Source organism: Nelumbo lutea, chromosome 5 (genome assembly GCF_056320005.1).
Source record: "Nelumbo lutea isolate HS-2025 chromosome 5, American lotus-T2T, whole genome shotgun sequence".
In the NCBI taxonomy this organism is placed as follows: domain Eukaryota; kingdom Viridiplantae; phylum Streptophyta; class Magnoliopsida; order Proteales; family Nelumbonaceae; genus Nelumbo; species Nelumbo lutea.
In genome coordinates this window covers 25,963,978-25,985,602 of record NC_142688.1, presented here as the reverse complement: position 1 = coordinate 25,985,602, position 21,625 = coordinate 25,963,978, and the positions used below count along the sequence as shown (strand labels likewise).

The 21,625-nt window shown below is 39.6% G+C and overlaps 2 protein-coding genes across 3 annotated transcripts; one reads left to right on the top strand and one right to left on the bottom strand.

The window, feature by feature from the left end:
* The first annotated feature begins 1,803 nt into the window (after positions 1 to 1,803).
* On the top strand, positions 1,804 to 4,270 carry LOC148851163 (putative methyltransferase At1g29790). Its single transcript, XM_088947157.1, has one exon. It carries the CDS (start codon positions 2,493 to 2,495, stop codon positions 3,744 to 3,746), a length of 1,254 nt encoding a protein of 417 aa, XP_088803283.1. The 5' UTR covers positions 1,804 to 2,492; the 3' UTR covers positions 3,747 to 4,270.
* Positions 4,271 to 11,166: 6,896 nt separating this feature from the next.
* LOC148851162 (auxin response factor 5-like) lies at positions 11,167 to 19,659 on the bottom strand. Of its 2 annotated transcripts, none has more exons than XM_088947731.1 (15): positions 19,089 to 19,659; positions 18,661 to 18,936; positions 18,254 to 18,366; positions 16,766 to 16,864; positions 16,571 to 16,627; positions 16,264 to 16,416; positions 16,074 to 16,158; positions 15,782 to 15,872; positions 14,540 to 14,704; positions 14,301 to 14,423; positions 13,979 to 14,054; positions 13,718 to 13,853; positions 12,338 to 13,638; positions 11,838 to 12,028; positions 11,167 to 11,495 (listed from the first exon to the last, which is right to left on the bottom strand). In XM_088947731.1, the coding sequence occupies exons 2-15, from the start codon at positions 18,761 to 18,763 to the stop codon at positions 11,339 to 11,341; spliced, it is 2,850 nt and encodes a 949-aa protein (XP_088803857.1). In that variant the 5' UTR covers positions 18,764 to 18,936; positions 19,089 to 19,659; the 3' UTR covers positions 11,167 to 11,338. The 2 variants fall into 2 exon arrangements, with proteins under 2 accessions (XP_088803857.1, XP_088803856.1); XM_088947730.1 differs by having other exon boundaries at positions 18,661 to 19,088; positions 19,237 to 19,497.
* Positions 19,660 to 21,625: the final 1,966 nt, after the last annotated feature.

Sequence of the window (21,625 nt, the reverse complement as noted above, 5' to 3'; positions counted from 1 at the left end):
CACTCCGGCGGTGAGGCTTGGTCGGCTGTGTAGTTGGATGCCGAGGAGGGAGTGAAGGAAAGTGTTGCTGATACTGATGTTGGGAAACTTGGTGCAACACGTTCTGCTGGTAGAACTGGAGTTGCTGGAACGGTTGCATCTGAGCCTGCATGGCTCGCATGCACTACATCAGATCCTTAAACTGGCCTTGGCTGTCCACCGGAGGGTTCAGCGAAGGTTGTTTCGACTGTAGAAGGCAGTGGAACAGTCACGGGTGCTATCGTCTGAGGCACATTCAGACTTGGAACCCCGTCCACAGAGAGGGGGATGGTGAACTGCCCGATGCAGACGGTGGGTAACTGGGGTTGTTCCTCAGGGGTGTTCCGGTGTTTGGCATTGCTGGAGGAAGCCATAGGTGTTGCTGATGAGTTCTTGGGAGAAGGTTTCACATAAGTTAGAGGAAGGCCTTTTGAAGCGTTCCCACAGATGACGCCAAATGATGCAGCACAATCTGGGCACTCTTAGCTGGCTGAGAGTTGGCTCCTAGCTATGACGGACGACACCAGAGAGGAAGAGGAAGGTGAAGGGTTCCAGAGGAGCTCTCCTGACGGGAACACTCCGATGGCTAAGTTCGAACTCTAAGGAAACTTAAAGAAGACACAGAGAGTTAAGAGTGCTGAGAGTGCTTAGCTTCAATACCCCTGCTTCGTGAGGGTCAGGGTCCTTTTTATACCGGAGCTCGGTCACACAGGCGTAACCGCCACTGCTAGGGCCGGGGTGGTAGGTGCAGGCTGCTGCTATAGGCTGCTATTGCAGGGTACAAACTCGTCAGGAGTTTCATGCCTTTCAGAGGCGGCAGGTAGAATGCTGTCTGGCAAGGGATCCAAGCACTGCCACCGGATCCAGCAGGTATGGATGTCAGGCGGGAATGTATGTCAGGCAGATCTCCTTGCAGTTTGCCGAGCTACTGTGCACCGAACTACCTAGGGTAGGTTTGCCTTGCACTGAGGTGCCGAGGTACACCAAGGTGCCCACAGTAGAGGCGAGCCTTAAGCAAGTACGATCAGGAGTCTTGATGGTGTTGTCCCGAGGTGTTTCTCCCTCGGTACACTTAGCCAAAAGTTGGGGTGCTTCCTTCTTAGGAAGGGAGAGCTCAGAGTCCCTTAGGGGGAGCTCGAGTCCCTTTGCATGGGGGAACTCGGGGTGTTCCATCCTTAGGCTCGGGGCGAGCTGGGCCTTGCTTCTTAACAAGCTGTCACACCCGCCGAGTCATTTGGCCGGCCCTCGGCAAGCTCGCTACGCCGAATAACTGGCAGACTGTCACGCTGAATTATCACTTAAGCCAGGTCATGTTCACATGTCCCTATGCTACGAGGTCGGGCCAAATCACCCTACATCAATCAGTTAATCAGTTAACTAAACCATATGATAAGTTTAAGAAATTTATCCATAATAATATTGAGTGAAATATTCTTTTGAATCACAAGGGCACTTTAGTTATTTAAAAATGTTTGATAATGCACGGCAAAGGGTAGGGGCCGAGTCTCAAAACTCAAAAGACAAAAAAAAAGGGGGGGGTGTCATTTATTAAAAAGAAATAGATAAATAAACGGATTCCTTTTCAATTATTAATTAATTATTTTAATCCTTTGGGTGACTTACTAACTTTTGCTCGTGAAGCGGAGGGTCGGAAACAAACAAGCCATTGCCATTAGTGCTGCACATGTCGCGGGGACCACCTTCCACCGATCACCAACGAGACGAGCCCGGATCTGGTGCACTTAGAGTTTCATAATTCATACATCGAGTGGAACTGCACGACAAATGCAGTGCAATAAAAAGTAAAGATATCATCTCCATTCCCAAATCTGAAATTTGACTTCCTTCTCCAGTCACTGCTAATCCAGTTGATATAATACACAAGACTCAGTATCAGGTTTCCGCCTTGGCTGATCCTGGCCGCCCGATCCTGTCTTTGGATGGATCGTTGTTTTAGTGGAGGAGAGTGGGGTTATTCCCCTTTTCGCCGTCCTCCTGGTCCTGGTGTGCGGCAGACGTTAGTATGTTGCTCTTGCTCCCATTAACTCCCAACCGACAACCATCTATTCACAGTTTACACTTCACAGTTCACAGCTCATAGTTCATAGTTCGCGAGATAACTCTCGCTCCTATTGAATTAGGTACAATCACCATTTCACGGTGGCGTGGATTTATCATCCACCGTTAAAAGCGATTGTACCTGCAATCGAAAGTTTTTTCATAGTTCGCACCCTCGACCCTCCACCTCCTGCCGTCCTGCGTTTATATTTGTTTTGCTTATTTAGCAATAATCTTTCTTTATTTTCAGCCTTTTCTGACTGACATTTGCTTCCTCAAATCTCACAACTTTCTAAACGCACTCACTCTCTACTTTATTCTTGGTTTCGCTTCTATAGTTCCACTTACGCATACTCTCTTTCTCTCTCTCTCTCTCTCTCTCTCTCTCTAGATTCAACAAGAAGTGCAGAACCAGAATGGGTTCAGTTTCTCTGAAAATAGGCGATGGAACCGCCAGATTCAAAAGAGCTTCTCTTTGTTCCTCAGCTCTCAATGTTATCATGCTTTTCTCCGTCCTCACAACCAATCTTTTCGCTCTCTATGCTTTTACATCCTCCCCCCAAAACCAAACGGTCCACCACGCTCACAAGAACATCTCTTTGATCTCCGAACAAGTTTCTTTGATCCTCAGAGAGATCGATTCTTCGCAGAGGAAACTAGCTCAGATGGAGAAAGAGCTCCTCGGCTATGAGAACATCGATATCTCAAGACCCAACATCGCAAACGAGTTAAAGCTCTTCCTTCAGCACCACTCTCTTCCGCTTGGCAAAGATTCCAGAACTGGAATCACCGAAATGGTGGCTTCTGTCGGCCACTCCTGCGAGAAATCCATCGATGTGTTGTCCCAGTACATGAGTTACAAGCTCGGCGGTGCTTGCCCGGACGATTGGAGTCTCGCCCAGAAGCTGATTTTGAGGGGATGCGAGCCACTACCCAGGAGGCGTTGTCTTGCCAAGTCCGTCTCCAAGGTGGGTCTCTTTCCTTTTCCGCTTTCGCTTTGGAAACCATCTAGTGATAAGATTGTTAGCTGGAGTGGGCTTGGTTGCAAGAGCTTTGATTGCCTGAATAGTAAGAAAATTGGCAAGGATTGTGTTGGATGCTTTGATTTGGTTAATGGGACCGAAAGGCAGAGATTCATTAAGGCCAGAGGTAAGAATGATTTTCTTGTGGACGATGTATTGGCTCTGGGGAGTGGGGGGATCAGAATTGGACTTGATATTGGAGGCGGGTCTGGCAGCTTTGCAGCAAGGATGGCAGAGAGAGGTGTGACCGTAATCACTTCCACTCTAAATGTGGATGCCCCATTCAACGAATTCATTGCTGCGAGAGGGCTTTTCCCGTTGTTTTTAAGTTTAGATCAGAGATTCCCCTTCTACGACAATGTCTTTGATCTGGTTCATGCAATGAATGGATTGGGCGATGGCGGTCGTGCAGAGAAAATGGAATTCTTGATGTTCGACATAGATCGGATTTTGAGGGCTGGGGGCTTGTTTTGGTTGGATAATTTTTACTGCGCAGATGAGGAGCGGAAGAGGATCCTGACGCGGTTGATTGAGAGGTTTGGGTACAAGAAACTGAAGTGGGTTGTAGGGGAGAAGGTCGATGCTGCTGGGACAGGGAAGTCGCAAGTCTACTTGTCTGCTGTTCTGCAGAAGCCCATTAGAGTTTGATGGAATGAACTTTGTGTTTGCACAGAGGTATCACTGCTGTTGATTTCTATCTTTGTTCACGCAGATTCTGTGTGAATTCATTGCTTAGTATCTGCATGAAATTTCTTTTCCATGTGAAATAAGTGAAGCATTGGCTGTTTCTGTTCCTAACTGCAAACCGGCAGTGGAGGAAAGATATCCATTCTATAATTCAAGATCTTTTGTTGGGGATAATTGAAGTAGGTTAGTTGGACAGTTTTATGTCAATATTTCTGTTTTATTCACAAAATGAATACAAATGTTGGATGTATAACATCTCATGCTGCTTGGAGAAAGAGAATCGAATACTTGAAACCACGAGATATATGAAAGGGGAAAAGTTGACTAACTTCTATGAAATATGGCCAGGCACGTTATATTCTTGATTTAGCAAGGAGTTCATCTGTTCATGTACCTTTTTTAATTGCATTTTATTTGTGTTAATTGCGCTTCTGTAGCTTTTCAATTGCATTTATGAAAAGAGCTTCTTCTGTTGTTGCACTTCATTTTAATGTGCTTATGGTGCTTCTTGTTTAATGCATTTTTCTTTTAGGCTGAGGCAGAACCTTATGTCTCTCCCTGGGATGCTTGAAAGGCTGTTTATCTATAGTGATTTCAATGATTTTTTTAGTTATCAACCCCCTCGCTCCCTCCCAGCTATCTGGGTGTTGGGAGGGGTAGACTGGATATGGTCCTAACCGTTGGCATTTTTCTGCACAAAGTGGCTGCCTCAGACTCAAACCCATGTTCTCATGCTTGCCAGCCCGAGATTTTACCATTAACACCACAGGTAATGGCCCAAAAAATGAAAAGCAAATGGACATGCTTTCGACACTATTCTATAGTCTGTGCTGTCTACACACTCTCTCCACACACATTAGTCCATATGGACATGCCTTCAACACTTCTATGTTGCATGGAGTTCATTTGGACTAATGTGCAAATTAAAAGGTATGAAGTTGGTCAAAATGATATTGTATTGGAGCTGAAGCTATGTCACATCACACATCTTGGAAAACACTTTTCCCTCGATTTCATGTTTTAATCAGATACAGTTCTCCCAATCTTACATTCTAGCCCAAAAATTTCTCACTCACCATCTAAGATATGTGCATTTCATCTTCCATTTCTTCTCCCAGGTCTTCTCCCTTGGTATGGTTAATGGTTCCAATTTTGAGAGTCTCCAAAGGCAATAAACACTCTTAGCACTGCAAAACTTCTCAGGCTTAGCTTTCATCACTGTTCATTCATTACTGTCATAACAAATGACCATCTGAATTTTCCATGTATTCTGGGCTTGGACTTACTTTTTCAGCAGGCTTACACTGTTTGCTTTGATGATCTTCTATCAGTATTGGTTTTTAGGTAAGGTAATTGAAAAAAAGACCAGTTTGAGTGAGCTGATACCTGGCCTGGGTAACCAATGTTGCACTGATGGACTAGGATCTTGTACCTTAAATTGTATGAATAATGTGATCTTCCATTCCCCCTTATTATTCATGCCTTTTTGTACTTCTTCCAGGTTTTTAGAACTGGGTTTTTGCTCAGTGCTACTTTATTCAACTTGTTTGATTTTTTCCTGTAGTTTGAAATATTTTCATTTGTAGCATTCTTGTCATGGGAATTCAAAATTTGAGTTAAATAAAAAAATATTTTGTTATATCCACAAGGATACTACATGTCTCGTGAATCCCAATTTTGGTCCGTCAAGAGAATTATACATCACAGATTACACTTTTACCCAAGCTCCAAAATAACCATGTATACCGGTACTGGTGCAGAAATTTTCATGTTGCCCTTACTGGACTTATGTTTTGAAAGTAATTTCAGGTTACCTAATTCTACTTGAATATATGTTTTACAACCCACCTATTACCGGCCTATTCCATATTGTCCTGCATTATTTTTCATCCAAGAATGGTATTTTGACCCATCAAAGTCTTTTTGATGCAAGTCTTTTTTTTTTTTATAATTAACAGAACTTTTTATTAATAATAAGAGAATAAGATACAACAAGGGGAGGGGTAAAATCTCTTAACCCTCACTTCAAATTACAACATTGCCCAAAAAGACTAACTCTTCCCACCCCTTGTTTGGCCAGTGAGTCTGCAAAAGAATTGACACTCCTCTTTAGTCCACTAAAACTTAGTTTCCATGTTTTGGCCTTTTGGGATGTCTGTTTAAATTTCTTTTTCTCATTTAAGTACTTCCACAAACTGATCTCTTCCTTCTGTAGCCAATTAATAGCCGGCCTAGAATCACTGTCAATATTTCAGCTCTTCGAGAATTCCCCCATTCAATAGGACCAGAATACATGGCAATAATTTGTCATTCCTCATCCCTGAATACTCCTTCTATACCTGAAGGCCTGGATTTCCTTCACTTCTACCGTCAAAATTCAATTTGGTGAACCCCATAGCCAGAGGGGACCAAACTGGATTAGGGATAGTTTTCAAAGGAGATGACCGTGCCACTTCTTTCTAATTCCTGATAATATCTCCTGCTGAGAAGTCTCCAAATAGCTTCAAGTCTTAACCCAATGAGCCACTCTAATAGAAATTGATTCGATGATGGCATCCTTATTTTTCTTTTTTCATGGAAGGTTCTTTGATTCCTTTCCTCTCAAACTGTCCAACAAATAGCTGTTCTTATGCATCTCCACAGAATTTTACCTCTCGTCTTTAACCCTCTAACAGAAGTAGCAAGCTCTGCACATTTATAGGGGAGGTCCACCTGCAACCAAATAGAGAGAAAAACCAACTCCATTATCTCTGAAACAAAGGAGCAGGATATCAGTAAGTGATTGCAGCTATCACCATTATCCTTACATAGGATGCACCTGTGCGGGGATAAACACCAATTAGTCCTTTTTCTTTGAAGTAAATCGCAAGTGTTGACTTTTCTAAGAAAGCTTCCTAGCAAAAGGCACCTATTCTGAGAGGAATTGGTCTACCCCAAACTTCCAAGACTGGGAAGGGTTGTCCATATATGTGTTTTCTGAAAAAGCTTCTTGATGTTACAGACTTGCAGCATCTTCCCTTTCAATTCAAAGAGGTATTTTCAAATTATTTTGCTTTCTGATCTGTATGTCTGAGTATTTTTCTTTCTTCCTGATCAGTTGACATTTTTCATCCTATATTTGGTTCTTTTGGTACTTGGTAATCTTCATCATCATTTAAAAAGGCTCCTACTGCCCTAGCATTTGGATGTTTTAGCAGTATGGTGAACACTTGGATGTTGATCCAAGACTTGTTTATTTTTTCTCCTCAGCAAGCAGTCATTAGTTGTAACTAGGTTGTTGCAATCAAAATAAAACCGTGAAGGATTTTTTGACATATACAAGCTAGTGCTACACGTTGTCACGGGGCTAGTGACAATGTGTCAGCTAATGAGTTACACGATACATTACTTGCACTAGTTGGAAAAGTGGGCAAGGAATCATGTGTGAGCTGCGTTCCATGGATCCTCACTTTTGACTTGAGTGCAAGCTTAGAAGGAACTACACAGTCTCGAATGAATTAATTCATTAAGTTATAAAGTTAGGTTGCGAAGGAGCTAACCAGAGTGGAGATGCGAAGGATTTAGAAGAACTAGGAACTGGGTCGAAGTAGTAAGAATTGATTTGAGGGCCCAAAATAAAACAATGGATATGTTACTGAACAGAGTAGAAAGGTGGAACAGGACTCCTGTGGCTAACCCTATATATTTGGGATAATAGTTAGTTGAGTTGAGTCGAGGGCCAAGATAATTCCATCCGAGCTGGTGATATCGGTTTTTTCATTTTTCTCAACCGAAACCGAATTGGTACCAATGGTTAATCGGTCCGTCGGTTTTGGTTTTCGACTGGTTTGATTCTTCGGTTTTTTATATTTATAATATATTATATAAATATATGTATAATATTATATTATAAATATTTTATAAATATATAATATATTGATAAATAGATCATTATAAATATAATATAAGTATATATTTATATATAATATATAGAAAATATGTGACATATATTAAAAATATATATAAAATATACATATAAATATATACTGGTCGGTTTGGTTAATCACTGGTTTTTTTGTAGGTTAATCAAAAACCAAACCAGTCTTTTGGTTTTTCAAAAATTCTAAATCGAAATTGAATCGATTGGCTCAGTTAACCGCATTTTGCAGTTCAATTTTCTTGATTTGATTTTTCATGGACACCCCTATGACCAGGAAACTCATTTGGATAAGTTTATCCATTCGACAAGAAATCAGCAGCCCTATTTGCTTCATTAGAGAGAGAAAAGGATAGGAGTCAAAATCTATCCTGCTTCACATAATTCTTCTACCACTCTTGTCATGGCTACAAGTTCTTGTGGTTAAATACAATCAATAGAAAGCTTTGATTCAAGGAGTATGAAACTTTAGTCAAGAATCCAGCCATCTACAATAGTTGCAGAAGTGAAGATTTTATCAGTTCATGCATCTTTAGAAGTCCTCTCTGAGTTGATTGGATAGATTTATTAGCGCATGATGCAATTCAACAAGCTCACATAGCCAATTAGTCTGTATTCACAAACTTGGCATGTGTATTGTGTAAGACTAAGACACGAATTTAATTTGATCTGTCCACTGGTCAAGGCCATTTTTTTAGGGGTGAACAAAGCCCGTGCATTGGCCCAACTCGTGGGCGACGCGTCAAGGCCCCAATGACAGGCTATTGCGGAGCTGGAGCAATCTCACGCTCTTCGATGGAATATCTTTTTGATATTCATGACCATAACGAAGACAGAGAGGTAACAGGACTACAGGAGTGGGTAAATAAGATGCTTAGGTGGTGTTTGGCACGGTTGCCGTTTTAATGCTGCTGCTATTTTACCTCATATCAATCAGTACCCAGTAGGGCAAGTAGAGTGGGTATTTCCATGTAAACTTGTACATTGATGGAATTTAACGCAGATGGGCTTAAAATTTCAGTGAATCATTGGAACTTTTTTAAAGTGACAAATGATGTAAATAATACATCAACAAAATTGACATAGTATTTAGTAAAATTCAACCGATGGAGAGCTTTACATCGATTTAAACTTTATACTGAAAACAAGCATGTAAAAATACAGATAGGGAGTAGTAGAGTTTTACACTGGTCTGTATACCGAAAGCAAATATGGACAAATGCAAACCGGTGGTAGAGTTTTACGTTGATCCGGATAATGCCAGACAAATGACAGTGCATAAATGGTTCATGGTTAACCCTGAATCCTGAACTCACCTTCAATTCTCCCAAGTCCAATCTTCGAAGTGCTCTTTGTGACATTGCTGCAATGTAAAATCGCTTTTGTTTTTAATTTTTTAGAAGGACACGGGCATTAGCAAACATATTATGTTGCATTTTTTTTGGCCCGTTTCCTTCAACATTCTGATGACTCATGCAACGAAAAGACGACTGAAATGCCAAAGACCACCTTAAAAATATAGAGATAATGCTTAATAGGAGGCATAAAGGTAATTGGAGGATTGATCAAGGGAAAACCTCACTCCAACCCACCTTACAAATTTTTACTTGCTGTATACCTACACTAATCCAGAACTTTCACCCTTGTCAGTTGTCACTGTTTTTCAACTATATTACACGGTGACACGGTGAAGTTAAGTGGGGGTAAGTGAAGTTTGGCCTTTGATCAAATAATAATCACCTCCTTGAGTTGATGGCCTGATTCCTTTGATCAGACCTAAAAAATATAAAGAACAAAACGTCATTCCCCTTATTATTTGAAATGCCAATGAAAATTAAATAGAGAGAATGACGGCTCAGCCCAGCCCAGGGCTAAAGTATTGTTGGGGTAGGTGCCATTTGGAATTGATGCCAATTTATGGGCGGGCATTGGTGCAGAGTGTGGATTGTTGATATTTTGAATATTTATAACTCTTCAGTGGAAATCAGAAATCTGCATTGGGCCTGTCAATACTTTTCCAAATTAAATACAAGCCTTCACTTGGTTTTGGTGGTGGTTAGACAAATAGGAGGATCATTCTTTCAAGCCATGATGGGACTCAAGTAATGAGCTTGGAAGCTTGACATAGGAATGGCAAGGGAGCTGGTTCGGAGCAGGGACCATACTCCCCATCTCTTGCCCTGATTTTGAAATAAATCCTTGTCCCCCACCCTAATCTCTCTATAGGAGACAAATACATACACATTCATTTTTTCAAAAATTTCAAACTGAAACCAAGGTTCAAAATATCGATACACCAGTAGGGGTGTATCGGGTGTTTTGTTACTTGTTTTTTTACTTTTTTTTTATTATTTTTTCAAAACTGATTCAGGGGATCCGGTCTAGGACCCCCTCCATCCATTGAACCGGTCAGACCCCCAATACACCCATTGTAGGGGCATATCGGAAGGGACCCGGAACGATACTTTGAACCTTGACTGAAACCAAACTGACTAGTTTGGTTAACCAGATTTTTCAGTTTGGTTTCATTGGTTCACCTCAGTTATTTTGGTTTTTCAGCATTTGACAAGCACCCCGACTCATTGGGGACCACTGTTTTCAAAACCAGACTGGCCGGTCGCGGTTAACCGTTTGAACGGTTTTGACCATTTTTATTTTTTTGATTTTTTGATTTTCTTGTTAGAACGGGCCGAGCATTCAATTCAAACAGTCAGACCATTTGACCCAGTAACCGGACCCCTGACCGGAACCGGGTCGGTTTTAAAAACCATGTTGGGGGACTTGAAGCCCCTAAAATTTTAATTAAAAGATTTTTTCAAAATAATGAAATATATTTACTTAAAATAAAAGAATTTTTAAAATATAAATAATGTTTAAATATATTTTCATATATGTAATATAAATAGTATTATATATATTTAATATTTAACATATATGCCCACAGTTCAGAGTCGGGTAGAGCACGGGTAAAATACTAAATTGCCATCTCTACTTGGATAGTCTCATCATTTTTTTGTTGCCGGGAATCCCGTCCGTTTGCGGCTCAAAAGTCAACCCTTCATGGATTGTGGGTCAAAGCTCAAGGCATGGCCGATCCAGAGGGGACAGTCCATGCAAACATCAAAATTTTCCTAGTGGTAATAAATTAGGGGAAAACAATAACTTCCAGCTTCAGCTTATACGACATTAGTATTCATCTTGGACGTTGGCTCCAGAATAAGCGTTAGAAGATTGTCGATCAGAAACTACTGTTATTTGAAGTCCAAACAACCCCTGTAACCTACTCTGTTCATTTCATATCTAGGCTATATGGCATATGCCTTAAAAAAGACAAGGAGTTACCAATTTATCTGTTTTCACCTTTTGTTTTTCCTTCCTTTTGATTGAACTCAACAGTACAGTTAATATCATTTGTTCCATACAAACTTTGAAACAAAAATAAACACACATTCTGGATAGTGGATATAGTGCGCAGTATATGAAAGTTTTATCTTTACCTGAATAATATTTTGATACAACATTCTTCGATGACAACTCATCATTTGAGAATGAATGTTCGATTGGTTCAGCTTAAAACAAGCTCAAATGGGAAATTTCCTCCATTGAGGTACACATTTTAAGTTGATTGACTTGAAAGTCAGGGGGTGGTGCCATCCCAGACGTGACCACCATCTGATAAATTCTTAGTCCCTTGGCATGTGGTGTTGTTAAAGAGTTGCATTCCATCTTCACTCATTTGCTGAACTTCAGATGGTGACAGAATTCTGATGCAGCGGACACAGCTAACGAACTCCCTGTATACATAAAAATCCACTTGCTCAGGATCACGGGAGACTATAACACTGGAATCATGCCTATATATAAGCAGTCTTTCAGAGTTCTACGAACACCAAATGAAGTAAGCCTAATAAAATGGCTTCAATGGCCTCAATCATGCTATATATAGGTATGCCTTTTGAATGGATAAAAAATTGTTTGTCAAGAAAAATCTAAGATGGTGTGGTTGTGATCATTTTTTTAATACGCTCGTCTTCACAAGTAAATGCACCTAAGGTTTGAATGGAGAAAATTAGTTTGTTTTCTGCACATTCAATTTCAATCTACAAAAAACTAGCAATAGGAAGCTTCAGACTTACTCCCATGGATCATCCCCTACAAGAAGAACGTCATTCTCGTAATCCACATACACGAGTTTCCACCCTGACCCTTTTGGGTCATCAAGCAGTCCCTCGAGTCCAAACATGCAGGCAATTGCAGATCGTAGTTCCTCATAGTTTTTAAACCTTGTAACATCAATTGACCTCCCAACTGATCCCAGCTTTTGGATCTGGCATACCAAAATTAATTCAGTAATTGAAGAATACAAATAAATAATGTTTTTGGACAAGAAACCAGATCATCATCCGTTTAGCAAGTTGACAGTATGATCATCTGAAACAAATAGCCCTTAGGTACTAAACAAAGAGTCGGTATAAAGCCATTTAGCAAGTTGACAAATGTACAACACACTAGGTAGCAGGTAATGGCTCTTCAGATATGTACAAGAAATGTCTGGACAATGCCCCAGTGGATTGATGTTCTTCCAAGGAGATCCAATCCTAAATGACAAATTTTGTATGAGGTTCCAGTTACATACCTTTGTATATGTCCGCAGAGGTGCAGAAACTTGTTGCCACGAGCTTTTCTGCATAAGACTACCCTCATCAAAATCAACATTGCTTGAAGATGTGCCACCCGAATTGTCTGGTATCTCTTGCAGAGAATAGCCATGAGAGTCTGCAAGGCTGGCAGATGTTATCTGAGACTGAACATCCTGGCTTGAACTCAAGTTACCAACCTGACAATCAGAAGGGTTCTGGAAATTGGCATCCTTCAATGTGTTAAATTGCTCCAGCATGGAGCTTGACACAGAAGGATCCATGACAGTACTTCCACAGTTGCTCACATCAAAATGAAAGCCATTATAAAGCTCACTTTGATTGTTACTCTCCTCAGAGAAATCTCTTAACCCACATGAATTAGAAATACTTGGAAGAGCAGTCATATCTTGATGAGTGCATGTAGTAAGCTGATCTCCTTGAGATAGATACCTAAGATAATTGAGCTGCGTGCCCCACATTTCCTGACCCAAAGGAGGCAAGATGGGATTAACCGCTTCTGGGAAGATAACTGAAGTATCTTGTTTATCACATCCAGATAGAGGTCCTGGTGATTTAAAAATCCCAGTAAGAGACTGAGAATTGGAAGCTTGCAACATCCAATCATCAGCATCCAAGTGCTGAGATGATAGGAGACCTGGGTATGGGAGTAAATTGTTCAGGTTATTTGTGTCCAATGGTGGTGCATCAATATGTGGGAGGGTACCCGACTGTAACTGAAGTGTAGCCTGGTTCAATAGTAATAGATGGTTTGCAAGGTTCTGAGGATTCAAAGCACTCCCAATGAATTTGTCTTCACTGCACTTTCCTGAGGCAGTCAACTGGTTTAGCTGATTAGTTGCAACTACAGGTGCCACTTCCAATTCCTCAGTATGGATCTTCGGTGGTAACTGATTTTCAAATTTATCTAGAGATTGCTCTTTTTCAGATATACGTGTTTGTGATGCAAAATTTCTATCTGCCATCTGTGTTTGATGAAGGCATTGCTGATGAGGGTTCCTTGTTTGCAGCAAAGAATTTTCTGAGGGAACAACATGAGGTTTCTGTTGGATTAATGTCTGTTTTAATGTTTCTGCCTCTGGTACTGGAGCTGCCTTAACTACACAAGGTGGTATAACAGAAGAAAAGGCACCAGTATGATTAACACTTTGAGATTTAAGTAGCATCTTCATGAGTGACTCAGAGCCTATACTTGGAATTGGGGGGCATGGGAAATCATTCCCACCTGCTACCCGTGTAAAAGGTCTTTTGATCAGGTTTCCCCATTCAGTCTCTGCTCCTGGTAGAGCACCAACAGCCAATTGAAGAAAATCTCAAAAACTCACCTACTTACAAAAGAACAAAGATCATGTACTTACCTACAAATCCAGGATGTAATGGTCGTTTAAGACCAGAAGGGAAAGAAGGGAAAATGAAAAGACTTTCGGGGGTCTCAATTTCCCATAAACTCACTCTGTTATGCTTCTCAACACATCCAGGCTCATCCCATTCAACCTGATTATGGGACAAAAGATTCAGTTAAGTACCAAAACAAAACCAAGTCCATGTATTCATGGTTCAAGAAATCTCAGAACCACAAGCTTGTTTAAATTTTGTATTTTGGGACTAGAATTACTTACCTGTAGGTTCCGCCACTTGGAACCAGGCCACCGCAGTGGATCCAAGTCACTAATACCAATGATTGTGCCCATATATCTGCAGAAAAGGAGAGAATGTTAATCCATGTAACTCTATTAAATACTCATAGATCATAACCAGGACAAATATATTAGTAACAACAACATATAGAAAGGGACCATTTACATTTTCCAACAGTGGTAAGACTTGAAAAAATAAACAAAAACAAAACTAGTTACAAACAGGATACAAGAAGTATATGAAGATAAAAGGCAGAGATGGAAGAAGTGTGGGATGTGGAAGATTGGTAATTTAAACAATTACCTGCGCTTGCCTGACTCCTCTGTTTCAAACATCATTCCAAATCTCATCCCAATTGACACCTGGGTGCCATATACAGCTTTTTGGTATTTAGCTAAGGGAATGACGAACTCAGAAGGGCATGCCCTAAACAGAATCACAAGATAAAATGATGCTAAAAATATAAGGAATATGATGAAAAAAATATAAGGAGAGAGAGAGAGAGAGAGAGAGAGAGAGAGAGAGAGAGAGAACAAGCATACCTAGGGTTATAGAAAATGGTAAATGGGCTTCTATTAGCAGCAGCATGAGCTGCAGCTGCAAGGACTCCAATGTGCATGCTATCAGCTGAGAGAACAGAAGATGGCAATGCTGTTTGCTGACGGTTTGCACGTCTCACACCCAGCAATAACTGTGACTTCTCATCTCTTTTTTGTCAAACAAGAAGAATACACTACAGTGAGACAAAAGGTATTTGCCACTATGCACTTGGTGCCATACAAGAAACAATTCAATCTAACTATTATGTCACAGTGCTTTGAATAAATGAGATAATGAACCATTCAACCACCATATAAAAGTTGGCAAAAGGATTTAAACGTGAAACTAAGTATAAATGCCACCATAAGACATCAATAGGTTGGACTTCATGGAATTTCCAATAAAGATTGAAAATCATGCATTTGGAACAAGTATCTACCCCTACCATATATACTTCATTAACTTGACCTGATGTGCTAAAGCAAATAGAAATTTTCAAGTATAAAAATAAGTATTAAATTATATCCCTGAAGAAAAACTTTTTAGAATCTTACAAACAAATCCCTTAATTCTATCAAGTATTAACTATGTAGTGTTGTTTAGAATTAACAAAACTTATTGGCATGAAATATATTGGAATATATTACAGAATTGTATACTTGAAGACAGCAATTTAGAACTAGGAAGCAAATTTGAAAATTACATTCATGAAAAAAAAAATGTTGATTAGAATCAACAAGTCTTATTGACATGAAATATCTATATATTTTCCAGTGAAAATATCCACACTCCTCTTCTCCCTGACAAATCAACTTGGGAAGCAAGAAATATGCCATGGTCTGTGTTTGGATCAAAGTTGCAAATTTTCCCCAGTTACAATAAATCGAGACATTGACATTGATTACCAAATAACTTTAGCATTGCTGCCTGTGTAAAGTCACCTAACCAAAAGACCACTAAGCCTTGTGATCAGGGAGTCAGGGACTATCAAGTTATTAGTTCCTTTTAATTTGGTAGGTCTAAATAAATGGCTTCAATGGTCTAAGAAGAAACATCGTGGGCATAATCTAATTGCTTCATCATTAACATAATGTTAATGCAGCAAAAAGGTTGCAAATCAAAATTTAGCTCTCCCACAGGAAAGGAAAGAGACATGAAATTACAAATTTGATATCAGTTTTGAAGTTCATCTGTTTATGAAAGACAGTAATTCAACTTAGACACCCAGAAGCATTAGTTATTACCTGATAAATAGAACAGCATCACCAGCCCTAAGCCTTTTTGCACCCACAAACAAACTCCAACCAGTAGTGAGGAGGTGTCGTTTCGGCTGCCCTACATTGGAGGGAAAAAAAAAATCATTTGATATGACAGAATTACAAATAGACACTAGCAAGTTAAAAACTTTATTGAACAAGTATAAATGCTACAGATTAATCACAGGGGGATCATCTTACGCCTTCTAAATGTCAAAAGAAATCTTATTGCAGAAGCACAAGAATTACAAAAAGAAAATATCTCAAAAATCACCCTTACCACGGTATATGTGACGAAATGTCCATGTATTGTCATGCAAGTCTCGGACAACAAGTTCCTGAGTTGGAGGCTGCATTGTATAATCCTGGAACACAGAATAAAAGGATAAGATGGCTATAATTTTTGGTTGCACCATGAATCATTGCCAGTAGAGTATGAGGCTTCTTATTCAACAAGGTAAAGGCCTCACCAATGGTGGGAAAAGCTTTTCTGCTGCCCTTCGGGGAACTGAGAAGCCACCATGTGTACTTGTGTCACTTGCAGTCAGAGTCTTGCAGAAGAATTCACTGGGATGCTTGCTTGGCTTTAATCCAAAATCTGGAATAGGGAATACATCTTTTTCCTGATAAAGTAACAAGAATTTGTAGACATAAAGGTTATCCAAAAGTCAACTATTCATGAGCCTCTTACATTCAGGAACCCCAAATTTTTAGTCATTCAATTATAACAGCATTAAATTGTAGTTTGTTAGTAATTGAAAACTTCAACTGGCTTACAGAGTTCACAGGCTGCAGGCTCATTTGAGCATAGATCTCATCCGTATCCTTGTCTGCCTGAAGATGAAATTACATTTAGTAGGATGAGGAAATCAGAAAAAGAGCTTCCAAGAACACACAGACAGGTCAATAAATCAAAATTTAAAAGAAAATAAATAAAATCAGACTGAGGAAGTATAATTTCACAACACATACATGCAATGTAACATTGTGAACCTGGCACATCAACTGGGATGGAAGACTTGGGTAGTTGGGGATATGTGAGGTTATTGTTCTTTTAGTTGAAACTGCCACCTGCCATCACAACTTAAAAATGAGATAACTCAAATCAACTTAACTCAGCCTTCATTCCAACCATTTGGGGTCAGCACCACTCAAAAATGAGTTGATGTAACTAATTGAAGCATGTAATAGAATGAAAACCAAACCCTGATTATGTCAAGTATCAACGACAAGGAACTTAGAATTAAGTACATAAGCAACAGTATACTACAAGACAAAATAAACTGAGTTAAAATGATGACAAACCATAGAATTTCATACTTTGCATTTTTCTTCAAAGCAAAAGGGAAGAAGGTAGTTGATTCATTTGGTTGATCATAAGATTTAAAGCCTTAGATGGTTCTACCTTTTACTTGTATTTCTTAATTATTCTTCTGCATATGTTGCTGATCAATTAATGTTGAGGGCTGAACTTGAAAAACAAATATTTATAGAAATATATTCGTCTTTATATATATGACATTGAACTTTACAACTTACAACTACCCACATACATCTGGGGACAACTAAGGCAATTGAAACCCCCCCTCCCCCCCTTTCTAGAAAAGGTAAGGCATAATTTAATCCTAATTAGGGTACAACACTCAGATGTTCCTTGTTAATGTGGTTCAAGAAAGACAAAGTCTTTAGAAGACTAATTGAATAGTCGGCTAAGATTGATAAAAAAAAAAAAAAGTATTAGTTGATCAGTCAGGAAAAGGAAAAAAAGTGCCTAATGTCAAAATGAACCAATTGGAAATTTCTAAACAATTGCTTTCAGGGTTCTGACTCATATTGTATCTTAAATGCATGATTCTCATCTGATGATGAGGCCTCTATGGTGAAAAGGACAGGGACAATGGATCATATGATAGAGAATGAAGGGAGGAAGAAGCCTCGAGGGAATTGAAATTTTTGGGCGGATGGTGGACAAAAATACAGGGACAATGGGTTATTTGGTAAAGATTGAAGGAAGGAAGAAGCCTGGACAGGTTTGAAATTTTTAGGCTGGTATTTTTCAAACCTCAGTGGAAGAAGTTCACCAACCATGATAATGTCAAGGTCAATGAAGTTAATCTCATCTCCATCTATTCGCTCTTCATTAATTCATCAAAATTTTGCACAAGGAGAACTCTTAAATCATAAATGATGATTGCATTGCACAATTGGCATTTTTTTTTAATATTACTCCATATTAACCTCACTCTGTATGTCTCTAATCATGTTTGATTTTTTATACATCTCTTCGTATTTACTTTCTTAAATGTCATACAGCAATCGTTCCTTATAATCACATTTTTTTATGAATGTCGTTCCTTATAATCACATTATAGTATCCTCTGGTCAACTTTATTTGTTAGACGGTATATAATCTCCAAGAGAGCATTGAAACATGATTCTACGAAACAGATGAGAGCAAACCTGTTCACTGTGTCCTTGGGGGAAGTAGTATACGAGGCTCCCGACCTGAGGCAAAGAAACGAGAGGTCCAGCACAAGCATGCCAAAGCTCGGAATTTATAGTCTTCTTCACACCTGAAACGACCGAGAGGCAAACCTATTAAAACTAATTTTGGAAAACCAAAATGGAAGAGTGGGTGATGAACATGAGATAGCTCCGAACAGTTTAACGAAGACAGATGCAGAAGGAAAAGTACAGAGAGATTGATCTTATTAACATAAATGTCCAACTCAAACTTATTGGTTTGTCATTTATGATTGCAAGCTCATATCCACGAAGCTGCATTTATTACTAGGCAAGCCAAAACAACTTTACAAGTAAAGCACACTATATGTAAAACAAAAACACATTTTGTGAAATGAACTTACTAGACTGATCTTGAAACTCCTTCAGAATCTTCATCTCCTCCATTAGAGTTGCCGTCCCATTTATCAAACCTCCTGGTTTAATCTTCTCTTCGACAGAGGCCATGCTTATCTCTACCAAATCAGAGAACACGAAGCAGAACTCATCTTCACTCCAACCATCGCCGGTCAAAATAACAGTTGCAAAACAGCCTCATTTGATTTGAGTCCATAAAACACCAACCCACGTCCTAAAATCTCATCTTTCTTCCCAATAAAAGACGTAGTATTTTCCCCAACCTACGTCACAAAATCTAACGTTTCTTTAGAAAAAAACCGAGAACTCCACTACTCACCCCACAAAATCTCATCTTTCTTCAAAAGAGCAGGGAAGAAGCAATATCCAATTCGACAAAACACCACACTCAAAATCCAGGAACTAGGAACATAACCTGCAAAAGTACTGAAATCTAAGTTGGTCTTGGACAATCCATCAGAGAAAAGCAAGCTTGCATCACGCACGCGGACCGAAGCATGAGTGGTCGAATTTTCGAGTGCTTGTTTTTCTTTTTATCTTGTGCCAGGAGAAAAGAAACCGACCTTTCAATGAAGAGTGATGATGTTGATTCCTTTCTCCCAACTTTGCCTGTCAATGAAACAATAAGCCTCCGTCTCTCTCCTTCTCTTTGATCCGAACAGAAAACAGTGCGCATTCTCTTATCATACGCACTCTTCCTGTTTATAGAGAATCCTTTGCAGCTTTAAACTGGGAGCAAGAGCGAGAAAGCAAAAAAGAAAAAAAAAAAAGCAGAAGACGAAGAGAACACGAAAACAGTACGAGAGAGAGAGAGAGAGAGAGAGAGAGAGAGAGTTTAAACAAGTGGGGGTGGCCGGGTGGGGTAGGAAAGAATGTCAAGGAGGCGCACTTTAGCACGTGTTTTACGAGGCTTGCAGGGTGTTGGCCTTCTCGATCTCGACCTTTGTTTCGGTTTCGGTCCGATCTTCACCTGCTCTTTGTCTTCTGATGGCAGTTTCTTTTCTCTCTTCTCTCTATACTCTCTCTACACAGTGCTGTGGCTCCTGGCTTTCGCTTCTGAAATTTGACCGTTCGTCACGCGTGTGATTCACGACAAATAAATAGGAGGTGTACGTCGTCTAAAGTCGACACGTTGTCCTCCCTTTCTTATGACGCCGACGGATGCGTCCTTCGTATGCATGCACGCCTCATGCTCATGCTATGTACATGAAACCCTATCCACTGCTTCATCTCAACTCAACAACATTTTCCTCTTCTCCCCCCACCCCACCACCCCACGATCTGTTGACCAATAACTCCACCAAAAAAAAAAAAACATTCTTACCAAGATATCAAGCAACCCAACCCAAGTCAAGAGTTACGCTGACTTACCTGCTAATCCATGCTTGACATCAAAGATTCTAATCCAATGGAGTCTACAGTTCATACTCCATCTATATACATACATACATTCCATAGTTATGTTAAAACTTATGACAGTTTTGGTCGTTGGATTCAACTTTGATATTGTGGGGTGAAATCTGAATAAGCGCATGCGTGTGGATGTGAAATACGATCGGACGATCCGTGTTTGGCGCTGAAGTCGAGCGGCACGCGGAGTAGAGAAATTATATATATATATATATACAAGACTCATGAATCATGATGGCAGTGAGGCAAGGAAAACTGTGTTATGTTATGCGTAGCACAAGCCCACACAAATCTAAGGGCGTTGGAACTTTAAAAACAAAGAAAACAAAAATGTAACAACCAAACAAACACTCTCCACTAAAAGTGCATGCATTTATAATAATCTGTTCGAAATTCCACAACCGTTCATCTTATGACAAGTGGCCCACATGTGAATTAGTCTCAGAGATCTGATGGATATAAGGATGAGATGACAACGACTCTTCCATCAAGTGGGCCTGGTCTTGGACCAAGAAGAAATGTCTTTGACTTGGCCCAATTGAGTAGATAGCTCCCAGTCCGAACCACCCCACTCATGAGTCATGACTAGTCTCACTTCGAAGGTTTTAAAGCTTGTGTACCTTTTCACTGTAGCTTGTGTTGTATACTATCATGTGGGGTCGACCTAGCGAAATTTTCGCAAAAAGAGTATCTAAAGTGCAAAGCACCATCCTTTTATTCCAAAAAAGTCTGAAAAAATAACTATAAAGCTATAAAGTAAGATAAGGCTGGAAACTCATTAATATTTCACAATAGATGGCTTGACTAGTTACATCCCAAACAATCCAACTTAAGTTACACTCTTCCACCCGGGTACCCGATTTTTTTCTTTTTTCCTGCTTCTACAGTTCTATGGTCCCAACTCTCAACTCCCAACTCCCAACGGTAGTTACTAAATAATACAGTCTACAAGTACGAATACAGTACATTTTGGATTCAAGAATTAAAAAAAAAAAGATTGAAAATTCGATCAAATGTATATGGTATAGTCAAAACATTGGTTAAAAAAGTTTTTTTTTTCAAAAAATAAGCATTTCCATATAATGAAAAATCCATATTATTCATGTATTAATTATTTAACTATATGTTTTTATGAAAAATAGGAAATACATCTATAATAAATATAACCTCTTAGGATATAGAACTCATCTGTTGATCTTAAAAATTTAATGTATATAGAAGAGGGGTAAAAAGGTTAAAAAGGAAAAGGGAGGAGGACATGAGAAAAGGAGCAGCAAATGATTAAGATGATTAGGATTGTTATTAGTGTAAGAACAAAAGCAGTAATTTTGTGGGTTAGAGAGGAATTGTGTGGTCCTCCCCCTGTGATGCTACTGACATACAAAGCTGAACCAACAAAAGAGAGAGAGAGAGAGAGAAAGAGAGAACATGAAGGCAGAATAATGTAGAGATGCAAGGGGACAATGTGGTTCAGATGAGATAGAACAACATTTTGTCCCACTCACTCTAATTACATCTACCTATTGGGGTGGAGGGGTCTGG

Bases quoted from the DNA above. Each gene is read 5' to 3' on its own strand.
- LOC148851163 (XM_088947157.1), top strand. From the start codon at position 2,493: ATGGGTTCAGTTTCTCTGAAAATAGGCGATGGAACCGCCAGATTCAAA.
- LOC148851162 (XM_088947731.1), bottom strand. From the start codon at position 18,763: ATGGCCTCTGTCGAAGAGAAGATTAAACCAGGAGGTTTGATAAATGGG. The intron at 16,865-18,253 runs GTTTGCTCTCAT...TTGTGATGGCAG, and splicing joins CCCAAGGACACAGTGAACAG to GTGGCAGTTTCAACTAAAAG. The intron at 14,705-15,781 runs GTAATAACTAAT...TTGACAAAAAAG, and splicing joins GATGCTGTTCTATTTATCAG to AGATGAGAAGTCACAGTTAT.